This window comes from Zonotrichia leucophrys, chromosome 5 (assembly GCF_028769735.1).
Source record: "Zonotrichia leucophrys gambelii isolate GWCS_2022_RI chromosome 5, RI_Zleu_2.0, whole genome shotgun sequence".
Lineage (NCBI taxonomy): Eukaryota > Metazoa > Chordata > Aves > Passeriformes > Passerellidae > Zonotrichia > Zonotrichia leucophrys.
In genome coordinates, this window is record NC_088175.1 from 11,001,735 (window position 1) to 11,022,432 (window position 20,698).

At 44.4% G+C, this 20,698-nt stretch overlaps 1 protein-coding gene across 4 annotated transcripts in view; it reads right to left on the reverse strand.

Moving 5' to 3' along the window:
* The window catches only part of RIN3 (Ras and Rab interactor 3), a 64,813-nt gene that overhangs the window by 16,364 nt on the left and 27,751 nt on the right, over positions 1–20,698 (reverse strand). For all 4 annotated transcript variants that reach the window (XM_064715744.1, XM_064715743.1, XM_064715745.1 and 1 more), the window contains 3 exons: positions 8,844–8,916; positions 5,359–5,450; positions 1,369–2,847 (listed from right to left, as the gene is read on the reverse strand). In XM_064715744.1, coding sequence (XP_064571814.1) covers positions 1,369–2,847; positions 5,359–5,450; positions 8,844–8,916 — 1,644 coding nt within the window. The remainder of the gene's footprint in view (positions 1–1,368; positions 2,848–5,358; positions 5,451–8,843; positions 8,917–20,698) is intronic.

Genomic DNA, 20,698 nt, shown 5'->3' on the forward strand with positions numbered 1-20,698 from the left:
ATGTGGTGGGATACTTGCACACATACAGCTCTACCAAGCAGAACAAGGACACTTCTTTCCTCCCCCTTTCCACTTTCACTAATCAAGATTCAAGACAGACTTCTCTGTGCTGCCCCCACACTCCCCACCTTGAAGAAGGAGGTTATTGGGACAAAGACTGAAGGTGTTACACAAGATGCATGAGAAGTGAAACTGCAGGTTCCCTCTCTGTGCTGTGGCAGGGGCTGGCTGCAGGTCTGTTCTGCTGAAGGGTCATGTGAAGCCTTTGCTGGGGGCGAAGGAAATCAGCAGAGCCTGCTGAGACTGACAGTGGGCAGCCTTTTACTCCTGGCTCACCACTTAGCTGAGTCCCACCTAATACTGGAGCTGCAGGATCCCCTGGAATCCCTGGTCCCTTCTCTGGTTCACTCCATATTCTGGGTCTTCCAGCTCCCAGCTTGTTTTAATCCAACTTAAGGATCCACAAATAGCTCTGCATTGCTTCTCAGGTCCTCAAGAAACAGTTTTAAGCTTTCAAAGGAGCATGTGTGCACATGCATGCACACTTTTTCTGGCTGTACAGCTTTCACTGGGATGAAAAGTCCTACAGCTCTTTTTATATTCCCTCATGGATGTAAAATAAACAGACCAGTCCAATCCTTAGCAAGGAGAGAAGTAGCCCATTATTCCCTCACAGGATATGAATGAGAAGCAATGAAACACCTGTAAACAGTTAAAAATAATATTTTTTCCTCCCCAAAGGCAAATTATACCTTTGGCAAAGAGGTGAACACTTCATTTTGGAGCTGCAACAGACATTTCTTCTGTACCTCTCAGCTCTGAGGAGCACAAAGTGGAATCAAGTGATTCCTTCAACCTGCTACTCAAAATCATCCTAGTCTTGTTCCTCCCTGTGAGACAGTGATTGACCTCTAAGGTGTATGCCACATGCAGGGAGTTCTCCATGTTCTCCATCCTTATAGCAAAGCAGTGGATGTGAAAGGCCATGGGAACGCAGCTGTGAAGGGGAAAGTTTGCCTTTTGTGTTTCCAGTGAATTCAGCTCTGTGTACACACACACACACACACACACATGTATAATATATACACACATACATGTAGGTCTCTCATGCACACAAACACACATCTTTTTTGCTTAAAACTCTTCCCTTTAAAACATTCATAAAGGGATTTTACCCCTCATTGGTCTGCAGGTTTTTGAGCTGTTCCTCCAAGTGCTGGCAACCACAGAGCAGACTTCAATTTATGCTGCTTGAGTTTTAGGGGATGGTTTATAATTCTGTAAAGCAGAGCCTGTGTCTGCATAATTCTTTCTCCCTCCTCACCTTCCTAAGCCATGCCCAAGGATGAATAAACCACAATTACCTACCTAACTGTTCCTCTGTGTAGGAGGCTGGGTCTATCAGGGATTTCAGCTCAGTGCTCTGCACTAAGTAACTCTTCAGCTGAGTCATCATCAGCCGGATCTCCTGTAGCATCTCTGTGCTGGAGCTCTGCTTTGCCATCATCTCCAAACTGTACACTCTGTAGTCCCGCACCAGGTTGCCAAAGTAGGACTCCTTGTCCTGCGCCAGCTCCACTATCTTCTTCTGCAGCTTCCTGTCGCTAGACAAAAAGACTGTGAAGACGTTGGACAGGTTCACCAAGGACAGCCTGTTTTTGGCCTTGGCCAAGATCACTGAGCGTGTCTTTTTACCGGATGAACCACTCAGCATCTCCAGGTCATCCTCTGTGCTGCTGGTGGAGTAGGAGTCTGGCTCAGATGTTGATGCCTGAGCCACGGTGCTGCCTCCCAGGTCCTCCAGGGACAAGTGCGACCCTGCCAGTTCAGCTGAGCCGACAGATTTGTGGCTGTGTCCCGGCTCAGTCTTGGTGTGTGTGGAAGTGGCAGCACCCGTCCCTGTGGCTGGGCTGCCCTTGCACACAGCCTGCCCTGCAGCCACACCAGTCTCTCCTGCTGTTCTTTGCTTCGGCTGGCAGGAGCTGGGGGTCCTTGGTACCTGGGAAATTCTCTTCCTTCTCGGTGGTGGGATAGGAGGTGACTTTCCTTTCTCAGTGGCATTGCTCTGTATCTTAGGCATGTCCTCCTTCTTCTCTGTAGGTTCAGGCTTTGTCTCCTGAAACTGTGATACAGCCTTTTTGGGAACCTCTGCAGGTATCTCCACAGCCTTTTTGCACAGCAGTGTTTTATCTCTGCTCTCTGCACTTGTGTCTTGGTTTCCTTCTGTCCCTTCCCCTTTCAGCGTTTCACAATTTTCAGGGTTACCCACAGAGCTCTCCTCTGAGGTCCTCTCGCTCGGCCGCCGCCGCGGGGGAGCAGAGGGCTGGGAGCCCTTCCTGGGGCTCCCTGCCACAGGCGCGCTGGCCGAGCAGCTCTGCTTCCTTTCTTCTTTATCGTCACCACCCTCCGTTTGCATTTCCTCGAAACTCTTTCCTAGTGGCTTAATAAGTAGCTTGTTTTCTTCACAGGCAGTCGTGGGGTCCTGTGGGAGCTTCAGGGAAGGTTTCTGAATGAGCCCATGAGAGGGTGGAGGGGGAGGAGGACGTCGAGGAGACCTCTTTTCAGTAAGCATGGTGGCAAGGGGCAGTTCGGTGCTCCCAGAGTGGCCTTTAGGAGAAGACACCTCTGGAGAACAAGGATTACTGTACTCTTCTATAAAAATAGGATTCACAAACCACAGCCTGTCATTTCCTATTGACAACTCAATTTCACATGAGCAGTGGTTTGTGCTACTTGCAAAACACTGGGTAGTTCTTAAATTGTCTGCCTGGGCAGTGCTGAAAGCAGAGTCTTTTGCAGGGTGGGATAAGTCCTGTCTCCTGTGGTTTAAGTAGGAATCCCAGAAATCTGTCACCAAAAAAAAAAGAAAAGAAAAATGAAAAATTTTAAAAAAATCTCAGAGAATTTTAGCTGCTAATGGTAAGTAGAAAATATTTTTAAAAGAAATGGTACACAAATGTCAATGTTGAACTTTCAAACCTCTGCACAAAACAGTGTGAAGAAAGAACAAAACTGTTTTATGCATATAAAATTCTTCAAGCCAGGGGATAGGCTGAGAAGCTTCTCCAGAATTCTCTCCCCTGTCAATTTTAGGACACTTACCTAGTGAATGTTGTCAATGCTATTCAGCATTTTCAGAGCAGGAAGGTACAAGTAACAAATACAAATGACTGTGAGAAGGGATCTATGCTTGTTCAGTGATGACTGCCCTCCAGATGCAAATAGCTGTGGATACCCGAGGAGAGGATGTGAAGAGCCCAGGCAAGCTGTGTCTGCCTCTTGCTCACAACTGGTACTGGCTGGGGAACCATTTTCCTTAAGCTCTCCGGCTGCACTCAGTATCAGCAAATGCAGGACAGAGGAAGTAGTTTTAAGTCAGAATATAATGCTGTGAAGTCTCATGGGCTGAGGAAATGGTGAGTAAACCAATGTACAGAGGGGAAGTTGATAATTTTTCACAGTAGTGGTCAGGTTAAGGCACTGTGATGAAAATGCAAAGCTCCACTCAGGTTGGAGCTGCTTCAGAGCAGGCATTTCCCAGCACAGCCACCCTGTCTCACACTGCAGAGAAGGCTGTTTGATCATCTCCCATTGCTGTCCTGGATCTTCCCTTATCTTGCACTCTGGGAGGGATAATTAAGCAGTTCTTGGAGTCTTTGGCATGTCTGTGATGGTATGTGCTCTTTGTGCAGTGCAAGTATGCTAATTCTCCTCCTAAAAGAACTTCTGTACCACTGAGGTCAGGACTAGAGGGGCTGCAGTATGTTCTCTATGACAACATACAGAACAGCCAGATCCTTTGTGGAACACCTCACTTGCAGATAAACATCTTACCTCTATCCCCTTGAAACACATAGTACTTTGAAATAAATACAGAGCAACATATGAGAATTTCAGACAATGCTTTGTTTCCTTGGGAAGTGCCACTTTGGGCAGCACTTAATAGTTTGTGTTCCCATTTGTATCCTCAAAATTTTGTTCCAGGAAGCAATAAACAGCATCTGTCAGTAGCTGAGCCTGTCTGACTCCACCAAGACAGCATGGCACTTCAGGAAGCCAGCATCATTTCCCAGGAAGACTGCACACAACAGCAGGTTTTCTTCTCTTGTCAGAAACTTGACTGGTATGAAATACACCATGACAAATAAATTTCCAAGCCTCACTACTTTTATGACCACCAGTACAGGAGAAAAAGACTACAACCAATATTGCTTTGGTGCTTGTGCTTTAACTAATCTTTTCTTTCAGAAGTTGCTGGAAACTGTTGCCTGAATCAAGATAGCCTCTGCTGGCTCAAATTAGACTGAAGGTTGCAGATTCATGATAAACTTCCTACATTTTAATCCAAATTTTTGGACTTATTATAAAAAATTAAGTTTAAGATAATAAGTGCAACTTGTTATCTCAACTTGTAAAGTACCTCTTTATCAGCAATAAGTGCTGGCTGGACATGTATATAAAAGGATGTTTTGACAAACTGGAACATACTCAAAATAGAGGATGCTGAAAATGTTAGAGGCAAATCTGTTGGTGATATTCAACAAAGCTGCCTGAACTGAAACCAGTGGGGTTTGCCCATCCCTTCTGGGAGGAAGAAAACCCAAAAATAGTGAGAGTGCTCTAATAAATATCTCTAAATGAGCTAACTCTTCCATTTTCTCTGTTGTTTGGCTGTTTTCAACACCTGAAGGAAAACTGAAAATCCAAGGAGCATGAAAGTGGCTTACTGAAGTAGCTGTCTCAAGTGGAGTGTGTTAAATGAAGAGGAATAGAAAGGAGAGCTCCTTTAGTTAACAGAATTGCTTTTTCTATCTGTGACTTTATACATCTCATCTAAAATTTGCTTGTTTGATGCTGTCACTAAAAATAATGTTCCTTTTGCATGTGATTTGTGTGAGGTGAGAGAACATGTTGGGACGATACAAATTTCTCTACCAACTCGAAATCCTGCAGGAGCAAGCAGAAATATCAAAACTCAAAAATATCACACTTTCATCAGCATTGCCCCCACACATCAGAAGGAGAAGCTGCAAAGGTGTTTTCCATATAGCTCAGATATGAGCCACTTCCAAAGTGCAGAGTTCCCCCCTGAGGCCGTGCTGCACTTCAGCTCGCCCAGACTGCAGGGACCAACCCTGGACAGAGATCCAGGTGGAGGTTTATGGCCAAAGGGGATAGTGCTTTTTGTCAGCCTTCTGCTATGAACATAAAGATGGTAAACATCTTCGTCTTGCATTCAGACCCCTTTAGCTATTCCGAAGACAATAGTTCATCAATCTTCCAGTTGCATCAAGTCTCTGTAAGGCACTACTGTTCTCACAAGTCCAAGTGAAAATCTGACTGCTTTGAGGGACTTACCTATTCCCAGACTAGAGATAATTTCAAGGTCTTGAAAGCTACTGGCTTCTAATATTGCTTGTGGCAGCTTCAGGGTAAAGGGCAGCAAATCCCTGTAAAAACAAACACAATGAAGAAACAGCAAAAAGACAAACCCCACAATTGTTAGGAACTCTAGGCTTCATTTGGTTTATTGACTGGATTGACTCACAATTTCAGCCGTGTTCTGTGGCTGGTAAGGAATTATGGACATTGTGCCAGACTGGGCTGCTCTGATTTCACTAAAGATCACCAGCTTCTGTGGGGATGCTTTATGGCATAACACTGACTTAATCACTGTGGCTTGGCTCTGTCTTCTGAAAAGAGCAGATGCCTCTCACCTCAGGGAAGGCACAAGATTGAAATATCTTCCATTAAAGTGAGGTGCTGCAAATTATAATTATTTTTATTAGAAAAGCCAATCTTTTTCTTGTGGAAAGGACTTGAAGTCCTTTCTCTTTCTGTTTACCCCTCTCTCACTACTCTGCTTCCTCTTTTAAAAATCTCTGTGAGTGTAAGGCATGGGCACACAGCAAGGCACAGAGGGACTGGGAAAGGAAACCCCCAGCTGGGAAAGGGTAACCCCTGGGTGAAGGGACAGACAGGGAGGAAGTGCTGCATGACACTGAGAAAACACATATCCTTCTCTAACTCTACTCTCAGACTTCTGAGTACTTGGTTTCTGGAAAGATGCTGTCCTTCTACTGAAAATAGAGTTTCTCAGAGGATGTTGGCTGGGTTTCACTGAAACACACCCTAAGTCTCAAGCAATTTAACAGAGCCCTTGGTCTGCCTGTGAACTGTTCAGGTTTGCCTCTTGCCCAGTGACAATTTGCTAACCCTGTTCTTGCCTCAATTACCATTCCAACAAGGACTAGAAAAGCCAGTCCCTAAATGATAGCAAGGAATGGTGCAGGATCATCTTACGCATGCAAAGTTTTACAAAATGTTCTTCATGGTACAAGGAATTGTTATAGAAAAAACTGGCCTTGTGAGTAGGAGGTCTCTGCTAAACAAATGCACACCCCAAAAAGCACACAACTGCAGACCTATCTGCTGACAGATGAATGCAGGGGGCCCATTTCTGACCTTTTTAACAGATGCATACCTTACTGATGTTTTGTGTTCCTCATGGCTTCTCTGTGCACTGCTGAGCACTCTGTTGTCACACTCACATAAACTGATATAATCCCTCACTTATTATTTTTTCATGGCAGAAATGAGGTTTAGAAGATGAAGAGGGTCTATGTACCTTCTGCTTTCTTTGTTATTTTATATGCAGGAAATTTCCATTAATTTTCTTTTTTTAAAAAAAGACTTATTAAGATCAGGAAATATTAGGACACTGCCCTAATAAAAAAAAAAAAGTGGTTTTATTAATGGGGCAGTAGCTTGCAGACCAGCCACCAAGACATCTGTTACCTACAGGCAGGTAATGTATTCAGGCCAAAGTTTTTTTTGAGAAGAGCCTGTCAGCCCTGAAAAGCTGTTTCCAGGTATGCATAGACAATTTAATACATCCCTGTTCACCATCACAGAGAGCTCCTATAAGCTGCCAGCAAATGGTAGGTCAGTGTCTTTTTATTACCTGCTTCTCTCAGAAAATTATTCCCTTTTTAGCTTGTCTTTTGACAGTAGCCTGGAAAATCACATGCACCTTCTGAATATGTATTTGACACTCAGAAATAACATCTCTAACAGGAGCTGAACTGATGCCTTGTGAAGGCTGACCTAGAACAGAGGCTAGACAGAGTTAAAGAATAAAGTGGGGATTTATTAAAAGGCCTCAATGGACACACCTTGGGCAGTACAAGATCCCAGCCAGGGCTACACCCGAGATGAACCCAAAGTGGTCACAAAATGGACATGGTCATGAGATCTCTCACTTTTAAAAGTTTTGGTCCATTAGCATATTGGAGTTAATTGTCCAGTTACAGCTTTAGGTTATCAAGTCCCATCCCTCTTGTTTTTCTGTCTTCAGTCCACATTGTTTATATTGTTTATGCTCTTGGGCCTGAAATTTGGGTCAGTTGTCCTTGGTTCCAAGGTAGGAAAGGAATTGTTTTGTCTAGCTACTCTGTGAAGAGAGCTTAGCGTCCCTTAATATGAAGCTCAGAACTACACACTACAGCAGTACAGAATCTGAAAAATATAAAAGCTAAAACACAAAGCATCAAATAGAAGAACTTTTCTTTCTTTCTTTTTCTTTTTCTTTTTCTTTTTCTTTTTCTTTTTCTTTTTCTTTTTCTTTTTCTTTTTCTTTTTCTTTTTCTTTTTCTTTTTCTTTTTCTTTTTCTTTTTCTTTTTCTTTTCTTTCCTCTTTCTCAAGCCATGATCCTTTTTGCAGGAAAGCAGAAGTGAGCATATTTTCTCTGTCACCAGCTACTTACTATAAATGCCCAATTCTATTTTGCATTTGGGTTGTCCTTTGCTTTAGTGAGAAAGAAATCTTTATAAGGGTCCAAGGGTTAACTTATGTCCATTCTATAGGGTCTATACACATCTAGATGGCTCAATGTCTATTAGCTGATGAGGGTGAGATGGAGCATTGTTTCTTGTGTGTAGGTAGGAATTCAGTAGTGCTGAACTCAGCTGGCTGCAGGAGCAGCCTCAGAGCAGTGGGGGACTGGCTGGATAACTGACTGGCACACTGTATGCCATCCCAGACAGACTGTCCCTGCTGTGTGACCTGGCCAAGTGGCTGGTGTGACTGCCTTGTAAGCCCATCCTGAATCTGCTTTCTCCTCTTTAAAGGAAATAACTGCTTTAAGAGCCATGTAAGTTTATATAGGGGAAATCAAAAGGCTACAACCAGCTCACTACCAGGCCTGCTGCTGCAGGGACAGGGCAGGCAGGTGGAGGTATTGCTGCAGTGTGCTAAGCACCAGGACACAGATCAGAGAAGGCTACAGACATCATCTGCTGGTGATCAAACCTTGCACTACAGGTCTTTTCCACCTCTGTACCCATTATTCTTGGTATTTCTTGCTGAGCAAATGAACACTTCGTTTTCATTTCAAATTTTAGCTAAAGAAAAGACATTGTCTCAGGTCTACTTTCCTTGACAGATTCCCCACAGGTGACAAAGTGCTTTGAGTCACCATCAGGCAACAGTCCATTAGTAGGTTTGCAAGGTTGCTACCAGGTGTGTGTGTGTGTATGTGTACTTAAAGCTTTAAATAAATAGTTAACTCAGGGCCCCTCTTCCTCCCTGCCCTCCTAGCCTCAGTTCTGTGCCTCTGTTCTTTGTGGAAGCAGCCCCATGGACAAAGCTCCTAGCTGCAGGGACAGCTGTGCTTGTGGGGTGATCCGGCCCCATTGTAGATACAAACATCTGAAACACCTTCTGGTCTGGCAGGCTGGAGGGCAGCAGAGGAAACTGGGGTCTGTGCTGGGACTGGGAACTGAAGGGCAGACCAGAGGGGAGGGCAAAATGACCGTGCCATGGAAGCAATGAATGAACTCACCTGCTGACACAGTAGAAGGCAACCAGTTTGAAAACATCCTCAAATACAAGGACAGATCCTTCCAGGTACAGGACTGGTGAAAAACAGAAAAGACAGTCAGCAGCTGATTTCTTTGAGCTATATGATCAAAAAAACCCAAACAAAACAAAACAGGTAGGTTTGGCTGGCACATCCTGTGTTCTGTGACAGTCTAGTAATTGCATGGATAATATGATGAAGCATAAAGAACTGGCTTCAGGTGGCCAAATGCAGCATGATTCTTCAGCGAGACACTAGAGAAGAAATATCTCAGCCTGGCTTTCTGAAAAGTTAGCTCAAAATATCCAAGTGTTTGACACTAACAGAAACAATGGGAAGAAGGAAACCTCCCAGCTCACTTCCAAAGGGATCCTTACAAGCCCATCTGTCTCTAAGGATGTGCATATCTGCAATACATACAGGGCTGACCTTGTGACTCTCCATGCTGGAATCTGGTTTGGTCTGGATGGACAAAGTGCTTTGAAGAAACAAAAAAGAGAAATGACTGTTTCATTACTGCGTGTGTGGGCTCTGACCTGGTCACACAGGCAGTGTGAGCACAGCTTATTTGTATCTCTTCCATCTTCTCCCTCCCATGGTGTTATTCAGTGACTGCACTCCCCTTTAAGTGGCAAAATACAATCCACCATATTGCAGAGTTCTTTAATATGACCTTCTTTATAAAGACATGCATTTGGGCATTGTGTAGCCCAAATCTAACATGTTATTACAGAGCTTTTGGCTTTTAAACTAGAGAAAACTCGCTGACCAGTGGAGAAAGTTTCTCTGACTGATAACCCAAGGCAACGACCTGGATCTGCAGGAGAGATGTGTCTGTCTTTGCTTCAGCCTTACAGCCTCACAAACTGTATGCCTGTTTGCACACAACACGGCCCCACTACAAACATTGACAAGGGTGAGGAAATCAGCAGTGGATTCTCAGGAATGCCCACTTACTGGTGGGAAAGAAGCATCTCAAAGCTGCACTCCAGAGCCGCCCCAGGAGCCTGCCAGGAGTCCCTGGGGAGCAGCACCAGCTCCCATCCCCATGGCACTGCCCACAGGCACTGTGCATCTTCTTCACACTGTTCCAGGCCACAGGTCAGAGCTGGGGACTCAAGGCTCAGCTGCTGTGACTCAGCTTCCTCAGCCAGCCGTGACTCACAGCCCTGTGAGCCCCCTGCCCTGCCTGGTGCTTGGTGTCCTGCAAAGAGCCTCCAGCACCTGCAGGAAGGACACATCCCCCTGGTCTCCTTCCCTCTCCTCTGTGCCCTGCCCCTTGTTTTCCAGCCAGCAGACAATCCCCCTGCAAGGAAATGCTCAAGATTGTCTCTTGTTCAGGTTCATATCTCATTCCCCAAACCAGGCATTTCCTCCTTTTACTTCTCCCTTTGTTATAGCCCAGGCTCAGCAGGTTGTTATTTTGGGCTGAATACTCCAATGTAGGCTTTTTTTTTAGAGACAAAGACCATGTAATTCTCAACAGTCATTCCTAACATCAGCTTATGTTGGATCAGCAGGAACAGTTTAACCTCAGTGTCTGCACCCATACCAGACTGCAATGTGTAATTTAAAATGTACTTCAAGCAAAACAATCCCTTTCCCTTACTCTTCTCTCACAACTGGAAAAATCATGTTTGGCAAGTTTTTTCTTTTTCCATAGTAAGAATCATATTTCAGTCAGGGATTTTCATTAAACATCTACCATGAATAATTTCTGTAGTTTGAAACCCATCTGCTTTGCAGTTCTGACACAGGAAACAAAAATAAGGACAAAACCCAGTCCTGCTCTGGAAAATGAACCAAAACCCAAGAGTCTGAATTTGCTCTAATATCCAGCTATTAAATAAAGCCCTTTGTACAGATGATGGTTTTAAGGGAGGGTTTTTTTTTTTTTTTTTCTGTCAAGAACTACATGCTCACTTTGGCATTCTGAGTTGCAGGTATCCATAGCAAACCAGGCTGCACCTGTACATGCTCACATATATGAGCAAATTGCTTGGATTGGGACTATTGATTGTTTCTGTGCCAGGAAGCTCTGCCACTAGGGAGCTTGAATGTCAGGCAAAGAAATATTAATCTGAGTGCCTCTGTGTCAGGAGTTTCCACATATAAGTGCCTTGCCACTACATAGCTGCTTCTCCTCACATATACAGTTAAATTGCATAAAACACCACAAATCACCAGGAATTATACTGCTAAAGAAGACTAGGTACAAAAAGCTGCTGAAGCTCAAGGACAGAAGTTTTCAGCAGGTGGTATATATAAATAGGACTGTCCCTGCTCTGAGAGGTCACAGAAGGTAACAAAACCAAGCATATTTCTCAGCAGGCTGGGATTCATCATACAGAGACCCACAGCTCTCCTGGGACATTTCTGGGCAGCCTGCAAACAAGTAAGAACAGATGGAAGAATAGTAAGAATAGTGCTTTAGATGTGTCATTACTCGAGGTACCAGCACCACGAGGACCAATGCTCAGCCCAGAATTTATTCTGAGCAGTGGCCGTGTCAAGCAGCCTGCACAGGGTTGCCATGGCTACTTGGATCTGCTCCCAGCACAGCCCCCATGGGGAAATTCTGCCTTGCAAGCTCCTGAGGGGAGCATCTTCCTTGGGAGAAAATGTAACACTTTTCTCTTCACCTGCTTTTTTTCTAGACACCTGCTGACACCAGCAGACGTCACTGATAAGTAGAACTTTTCTTTGGGATGGCAGATGATGGGTTTGATACAGGACTCTGTCTTGTGGGAATGGTTGCCTTTCACCTGTGGAGATCATTATGTGCATCCTGCTGCATGCTTCTGATTCTTGGAAAGATGCAGAAAATAGCAATCTTGAACAGCTAAAAGGGCTTTGCTGACTGTTGGGGACAATATTTCTGCCCCCCAGAGCCATTGCTGCCTTCAAGGCACTCTGCTCTGAGAAAACAATCAGAAAGAGGTGATTTTCTTTGGCTGTGGGTGTGTTGTGGGTAGCTGGGGATATTTCACTGACATGAGAACTGCTGCTTAGGGAGGGATCGTGATGCTGCCATTTATAGGAACTCATGATTTTAGCAGAATCTACAAGCAGACATCTGCCACACTGCTGTAATCCTGATGAGAAGTGCAGAGAAAAAATTCACCTTTCTGGGGCTTGTAAAACTAGATCCAAGGCACCTTAAGAGCAAGGTAATATCTACATCTCACCATAACAGTGCCTGAATGTCAAGGATATGATCAAAAGCAAGAGAAAAATAGGATGGGTTCTGTGAGCCAAACATATTGCCACAGCATATTGAATTTTACCTGATATGTAGAAGCCCATTGAAAAATGTCACCTTCAGGAAATAAAAGGGGAAATGTGTAGATCAGTGGGCAATTTTGAGTAGTCTGAAACAAAGAGATAAGAATTAATAGAATTTTTCTTATGGGTGACAGAAGCATTGCCAACATGAATTAGTGGTTCCTTGGGGACTATACTCTGTTTTTGTGTCCTTTGGCAACTCAGTAAATGAGCAGACCATGGCCAGGTTATGAACTGCTATACATATTTATGATTGTCCCATCTTCCTCTTCCAAACACCAGCATGGTCTGAAGAATGTCATCTTTAGGCACTGACTCCAATCTGAATTCATGTTCCCTTTACTCTTTGGCTCTCCCCATCATTTCTCCATCCAGCTGCAGATGTCTTTGAGTCACACTGTCCCTGAGCATTCTGCCTTCCTTTCCTCTTCAATTTTTTCCCCACAGAATTGTGTTTGCTAGTTCCATTGTTCTGGTTACATGGACAAACCAAGCCAATTTCCATCTTGTTGCTTACACAGGCTCATGGGACTCAATTACTTCAGCTTCTTCTTCTTCTCTAGTGGCACTGTAATTGCTACCCACTTGGTTTTTCATTTGTTTTTGGTATCTGTATAGTCCTTCCGAGACATCTGAATTCAAAGACACAAATTCCTTATGTTGACAGAGGACTACTGAGAAAACAGCCATCCTCAGAAGTCCTGCCTGGATGTTCTCAATCTTCCAGATTCTGGGAAACTGAGAGATTTATCATTACAGGTGTGATTCCAGTTTTCTATTTCTATTTTCAGATTATAAATCCAGAGTGTCCTAACAAGAGGTGTTTTTCTCCTTTGGTATAAATCTCTGGTTTGACACCACAGTTGCCACGACCTTTGCAGTCAGCAGCACAGGCCAGCTTTGCTGCTGTGCTACCCTCAGTGAGTAAACCTTGCTCTGAGCATCACTCCAAGGCAGAGGCTACCAAAATCCTTACTGCCAGACCCTGACAGTTCAGGTTAGCAGCTTAGCAGTTTCCTGCCACTGGGGAAGGAGCCCTGGGTGTTTTAATGGAGTGTTACAGTGACTGCTGCAGCCCCAAAGCTGATGCTGTTGTGTCTGTCACCATTCACTGTGCTTGTCCTACCTGCTGTGCTTTGCAGAAGTGTGTGAGTGTGATGGAATTCCTTCTGGTTATTGTTCCAGTTCCCCAGTTCTGACCCTTATTCATGCAATTGGCTCCTGGTGGTCTTAAGAGAAAGATCCTCAGCTGGATGGTTCTAAAGGAGGGAAATTTAGCCCTCATTGGCAGAAGTCCTTATTGTGTTTAAGGTACTTTTCTGCAACATCTCTGTTGGGGAAGTTCCTGGTATCTGTCTCTAGCCTTGTTTCTTGTGTTATTTCTTGACGACCTTGTGGATGGTACTATATGGCCTTCTAGTGCTGTGTTTTTGTAAAACACTGACACTGTTTATCTTTTTTCACTTCTCAAGGCCTTTTTATTTATTCTATAATCTGATGCCTCTGCTTCTTCCACATGATTTCAAAGCTGTAGTTTCAGTTTTGGTTGCACAATTCTAGACTGTCCTGGTCAACCTATGTCTTTTTCGTCTTTCTTGTCTTTCCTAGTTTGCTTTACTTAACTACCAGTTGTTTCTGGTCTTTTTCTTCATCAAGGAAGGGCTGAAACTTTCCCCGTTTGAACTTCTGCCTGAGTCTCCTGTTGTGCATCCAACTCCTTCTTTTTCAAAAGATTTCAATTTTATGGTTTCCTACAGAGTTTAATCTTTCTGGCCATGATGAAAAAAAAAATCACTGTTCATGGCAGTTCCAGGGAAATTGGAACTAATGAATTATGAAAGTGATAAAGTGTTAATAAGCTTGGTTGTAGAGTATAAGAGAAATCTATTTTTAAACTATGTTCTTCGCTAAGTATAATTATGTTGTGCTGAACAACGTGTCATTAAAGAAGATGGAATCACAGGCTTTTGTACTCTTCTCAGGCTGGAGCTGCATAGAAGGGTCACTCTGTAGATGAAAGAAGCTGTAGGTGACAGTTCCCCTCTACCCTGTGTGCATGTTCTGCTGCTAAGATAAGGAGCTGTCCTCACACCTAACAGCCACAGGGGTCTGGACCACTCCACTGTGTTTTGGCTCATCCACATTCACCCAGGCAGATGGGCAGCACCTTGGTGTGCACTGAGGTTTAATGCCTTTAATTCAGTTTAAAATCCCAGTGCTGCCTGGTCTCGTTGTCTCTGCTGCAGGATGCTCAAGCAGGAATATGTTACAGGCATTTTGCTGCTCTGCTTCCTCCTCATTGCCATCAGCTTCAGCAGGGTGAGGGGGTGCCTCTCACAGGTACTCCAAGTACAGCCAACTCAGCTAAAAGAAGTGTCACAGCTCCTCAGTGCTTTCCTTAAAGGTATCCATGTGGATAGCACTGCCAGCTATTTCAGGGATTAAGAGCAGAGCACATGCTGGAGAGCAGCTCTTCAGTTTCAGAGCCCTTGCTTTACTTGTTAGGTCCCCGACCCCATATCCCCTTTCCAGGTATGGAATAATGTGGAAATATCAGCATTTCTTCAGCCAGAGGAGATCCAGGACTTCTTCCAGGGGAATTCCCAGGACCAGATGTGAATATGAGATAGAGCTGAAGTACTAGATGCAGCCACAGAGGGTCTGCTTTTGCAGGAATAAGGTAGGGAACATGGCCTTTCTGAAGTACTGAGTTCTGAGGGGGACACTCAAGAGAGTGGGATAACATATTCAATCAATGTGGACCCTGCACTAAGCAGCGGAGCAAGAGTTGGGATCATTGCTGGAGAAGTCACATTTTTGCAGGTCATTCAGCATCCACTCCTACATTACAGTGGCAGTACAGGATTTATGCTGCCCAGCTGCCCACTAAAACTGTCAGGGCTGAGGCCATGGCTGACAAGACAAACTCAATATAGATACCTATAAGTGACTCTCAAAAGGCAAATTTCCTTGGTAAAACTTTGTGAAGCATTCAGATATATAAAGGGTCTCCCCTGTGCCTCATGTAACAGGAAACAGTGCTATGATTTGAAATTCTGGGGATTTAGTTCTTAGCAACAGTCTCCAGGTCCTATGGATAACTCTTGAGAATCAATCCTTATGTGAAAAATGCATGCTATCATACAGATGTATTTTATTAAAAAATGTTTTTCTCCATTTACTTGGGAGAAAATTTTATTTCTCTGGCTCTAAGATATGTTGTGAAGTACCATAGTGCTGAGGTTAATCATACAGAAAAAGGAAGTTTGCCAAGTGTTTTAAGGGAAGAAATTCAGTATTCAGAATCACATTCTGCAAGAGAGATTCCAGGAAGAAAAGCCTTTACAAGCAAGACCACTTCCAAGGATGACTGATGAAGGGGAATAACCCACTTTGAAATGGCAGAGGTCAATAGGGTGGACAAAAAAAGGAAAAATAATACACTTCTGCTTCCTAGAGCTGCAATCCCACCTAGCTGACAACCAGGTGAAAACAGGTTGTTTTCTTTTGTTTCCTGCTTCTGAGTGGGATAGAGTGCCCTGTCACTGACTGTGAGGGTCCTACTCAAGGGTCAAAGAGTGAGGTCCTTAATGCCCTCATTTCACTTCAAACAGTATCTTATTTACCTCATTTACAAATCTAAACTCATGTTTATTCAGCTCTATGAGATCTTTAGATAGCACTGTCCAAGGATAAAAAAATATAATTTGTTTCAGTTTAACCCCTGAGACAAGGGCACTCGTATTATGGGTACTGATTTAGAGTGGCTGTTTTAAAGCCAGTAAGCTTTTTGGGTTGTGTTCAAGGAGCTAAGCAGAGCAGGGTAAGACAATATTATCCTAGAACAGCACGCATAGTCTCCAGCTCTGATTACACACAGATTTTGCATTTTGCCTCTTGGGAGTGAAAAAGAAGGACAAAAAAAAAAAAGCCAAAGTAAGGATTAACAAAGCTAACAAGACTCCAAGGGCTTCTTTCCAAAATGCTTTCCCTACAATCCCATCGGTTTAAAGCTTAGAGTAAAAATGAAAGTATTTGTATGGAGAGATGGGAGGTAACTGTTCAGGATGAGAATTAAAAAAAAAAAAAAAGAAGAATAAAGCTACCCACTATAAGCAAACAGAATGTTTCCAAAACAACTTGTAAATCACAGAGAAGCCTGGCACTGTTCAATCTTGAAAAAGCAGCTGCACAAGTGTTTAATGTTTTAAAATAAGCAGTGTGTCAAAGTGATGTGGAACTCAGCTCAAATGGGAAGGACTTGGTGAGGCTTTCTGTTTTCCTTGTGCACATCTGCATTTAGGAGAGAAATTATGGACTTGCACAACAGGTTATAAAATGTGTCCTCATACCACATTTTACAATATCCCCCAGGCCCGTGGTCACTGCTCTTGCCAAACCAAAATTCTGGGCTCCTAGCTCAGAGTATCTCCTGAAGGGGAACTCCTTGACTCTAACCCACTTTTCAGGGTTAACAGTGATGTGGGTAATGGACAACTCATCCTTGGCAGCCAGACTGACCTCAGGAAGATGTCTAGGTTAGACATCCTTAGGGGACTAGACATCATTCAGTGTCTTATCTCCAATCAAACCACAGGCAGCAGACTAGACAAAGATAATGTCTCCTATGCCCTCATTACAGCCCAGATGGAGCTGGCCTTTGGTCTGGTACTGCCTGTGGAAGAGCTGAAGGTCAGGGCTAGGGCAGAGCTGCCCAGTTATCCCATGCCATGGAGCTGACTTGCTCAGTGGGAGCTTTTCCATGCCAAGAAGTTGTGTAGGTGATGGCAGACTTTTCCTGTTAATGATAAACAGGGGAAATAAGCCCATGCAGAGCCCTGGGTGATGCAGGCAGATTGTTATCTGTGTCTGAGAGAGGCTCATCTGAAGATAACTAGGGTAGCTCCACATCTCACAGGCAGCAACAGGAACTATGTTAAGTGACAACATTCATCAGTTTACTCTCCTAAATGGCAAGGTGTCTGCCCAGAGGCCTCCTTAAATGCAGTTAAACTCCTTAAAATATGAACCTGAAGGTTAACTACATATTCAGCTTTTCCAGTCTCCCCTGCTAAAAATACACAAACTTTTACTCATCAATTTGATAATCCTTGAAAAAAAAGCAGTCTTGGACAGGTTTTGCTGCGGCAATGTATGATTTGCTTAATTGAGATGGAATCAGACAGTTTTGGAGAAAGAAGGGAAGAGGGATCTTCTGTCCCATGGGTGTTGATAACTCGTTATTTTTTCCAGCAAATTTCTTCTTTTTTCAGGCTTGTCAGGCCCAGAGCTGACAACAGATTCTTGCTTTGCTTCAATCACACGCTCCATCATGCAACAATAAAGGAAAACATTTCTCTTAAGTAGATTGGAAAAATTGACTCTCCCTCTACAGCAGCTGAACTGCCTGTCAGGCTGTACAAAAAGCACACAAAAGAAGTCTGAAAAGCTGTGTTGATACCTTAGTCAAGAGCTCAGCAAGCAAAAGGTCTCTCTGCAGCCCAGTAAATACAATCATGGCCAGGATGGGCTTGCTCAGGGCTGGTGTTGCACTGCTGGCCAAGCCCTTTCAGCAGCCTGTGCCTCAGCCTGTAAAATTGGTGCCTTCCTTTGGAAAAGTCAGCTGAATTCAGCTTGGCAGGGAAGGGAAAGGTCAGCTCCCCATCCTGCTGCCAGCAATGCTCTGCCTAGGGAAGGTTGGCTGCTATGGGGCAATTTGGCCACAGTTTTGCATTGACTCCCCACCCATCCCAGCAGTGCTTTTGCCCTGCCTGCAGCCTCCTCTCCTGGCACCATGAGGCAGCTCTGATGGCTCCTGCCTCTGTGGCCAGCCTGGAGCGCACTGGAGGCTCATACAATCATTCAGCACTACAGGATGTCCCCATCCTTGCTGCCCCTTCCTACTGGTTCTGACCTCTCTCTCCAGTCTGCCACCAACCCTTGCAAAGTTACCTGTGGCCCCTCAGCCCTTTACCACTCTTTAATCTCCATTCCAGACTTTATTCCACACAGCCCAGCATATGGTGGCACCTCCTAGGAAGCATTTCCCCCCACACTGTCCTGCTTTCACACCCCACATCCACACTTCCCTCTTTCCCAGCCAGAACCTGCATGAGGCAGAGAAAGCCAGGGAGCAGAGGGGCTGCAAGGCAGGGACATGGGCTGCTGGCACATGGGGAATGGCAGGAGCCCTTCCTGTGGCAGCACAAAGTTACAGTCTGAGCTCACATAAACCTGACTCTTTCTCCTCAGGAGAGGGCCCATGCTCTTTCCCACCTACTTCATTGTACTCACGGGGCTGCAGGACCTTCACTGGTTGCTGGGACAACTGATATTTTTTTCCTTATAAATATATATTCAGTAAAGTCACATTCTGTAGTGCACTTGAAGAAGCTGAATGACCTTCCTGACTGGAAGACAAGTCTCCAGGGCAGTTCACGAGGGGGCTGCCAAGTCAGTCCTCTCTTTGCTGTATTGCTGAATGCCAGAATGAGTTATCAAAAACACCCACACACAACCCAAAACCCCCCAAAAAAGCACCACCTTGATCTTTTCACTCTGTAATGTCAGGTTCAGCCTCTCATCTATTCAGAGGAAATCAAAGCTATAAATAGTCCTACCCTGTTTTCATGCCTTAGTTTACAGAATTAAGAAATCTTTCTGGTATTGGATGTTGCAGGGCTTGCACTGAAGGACGCCAACTGCTTTGTTTAAAGTGACCATTTTAAAAAGAGCTGTGGTACCTCTACAGCGATAACAGAAGTAACCAAATATACTTTCTGATGGGCCCTTCTGCCTGCAGTCTGATGAGCCAGAGATTGTTTTGAGAGGTTTGACTTGGGAAGGGTGGAATGTGAATTTACTCCTTGGATTGTCCCATGCCAGCTGAAAATTCCCTTCAATATCTGTGCAACAACAATCCAGGAGCATTGCAGTGTTATTGATGGCACATGATGAAGTCTATTTCAGCCTGCAGCAAGCTCAGCTCTCCAATATGCCTAGGGGCATAGAATTACCCGGGGAGGGGGGGGGGGGGCATTACTGGGCCTTTTCAAGTACATTCAAGTACCTGATAGCAGTTGACTGCAAATCTGCACTGATTAAACAAACTGAGCACATTCTGTCTTTCCCTATACACAAAGTGAGAAGCTGAAGAAAGGAAGGTTGTAGGTTTTGGGGAGGTCACAGGTGACATACTAGTACAGAAAATATTTGTTTTATTTATTTTTCACCATTATCCCTCTGTGAATCTTAGCAGTATTTCTTCAAGAACCTGGACCTTAGAGAATTGGAAGTGCTTTTGCTGCTCCACTGAGAAATCCCTTCTGAGCACTGCTCTCTGCCCTTCAGCTCACCCACAGCCTGGCCCAGCGTCACTTGTGGGATCCCTCAGGCTGGCAGGGACAGCAGGAGATCTCTGGCCCAAAGTCCTGCTAAAACCACGACCATGAGGTCAAGCCAAGTCACTCAAGGCTTCATCCAGCCCAAACTTGAAAACCTCCCAGGAAAATCTGCAAGTGCTACACAAATAAATGTCTTTATCTTGGAAGTCAGGGTCAGGTATATCAGCACATGCACCAATTTATTCATTTTAGCTATGAAGTGAAGGATCCCATCTTTCTCACCTCAGTCTGTACCACAGATTTATATCTCCATCTTCATTCTACTTCAGAAGGGATCCAAAATAAATGCAATTAAAATTATTTTTCTAAATGGCAGATTGTCTTCTTATAGATTGTTTCACCATATATTCTGTTATTCTGTTTTCTGAGTATTATCAAAATTGCAAGGTTTTTCTCTGCATTTGTGATGGAAAAAAAAATAAAAACCTGCCTATCTTCAGTCTAGTTCCTGATTCCAGGAGACAGAGCGTTAGCAAAAGGGCTTGCAAAACTGAGGAAGCTATTGCGAGAGCTGTCAGCACTTCCACAGAAATATTCATATCACAAAGTCCATCTGCACAACTGGCCCTTGCACTGAAGGAGTTAAATTGTGAATAGGTTGCAGCTATCCTCCTATTTTTTCCCATGACCTCATTTGTGCAGAATTACAATGTAGTTCATGTGGGAAAACACCACCTGACCATACTGTGACATGTTAGCAGCAAGTACTTTAGTCCCTGAGTTCCTTAATCCAGCCTCAGCATTATGTATTAAAATAAACATTAACAAAATTAAACAGGGAAATCTGCCATAAATGACCGTATTTGGCCATGTCAGCTGGGTGCCAGAGGAGTGCAATAGGGCAGTCTGTGCCAGCATCTGGAGGTGCTTGAGCCAACAGAGAGCCTCCACTGAGCTGTTCCTACTCCATCTGCCTCCTCTCCCTGCCCTGTGAGTGTCCTCACAGCACTGGGACACACTGACCCATGCAGGCACACTCAGGAATTTGCCTCCTTCATGCCTGAGCTCTGCCATCATGCCAGGTGTGCCCACAGCCCTCACCTCAGGCTGGCTGGGATGCAGACCAGGGCTTTCAGCAGCTTTGCTTAGAGCTGAACCTGCAAAGACGAGCAATGCCCACCCCCTGTTGCTCTAGTGCCCCTCTGTAAA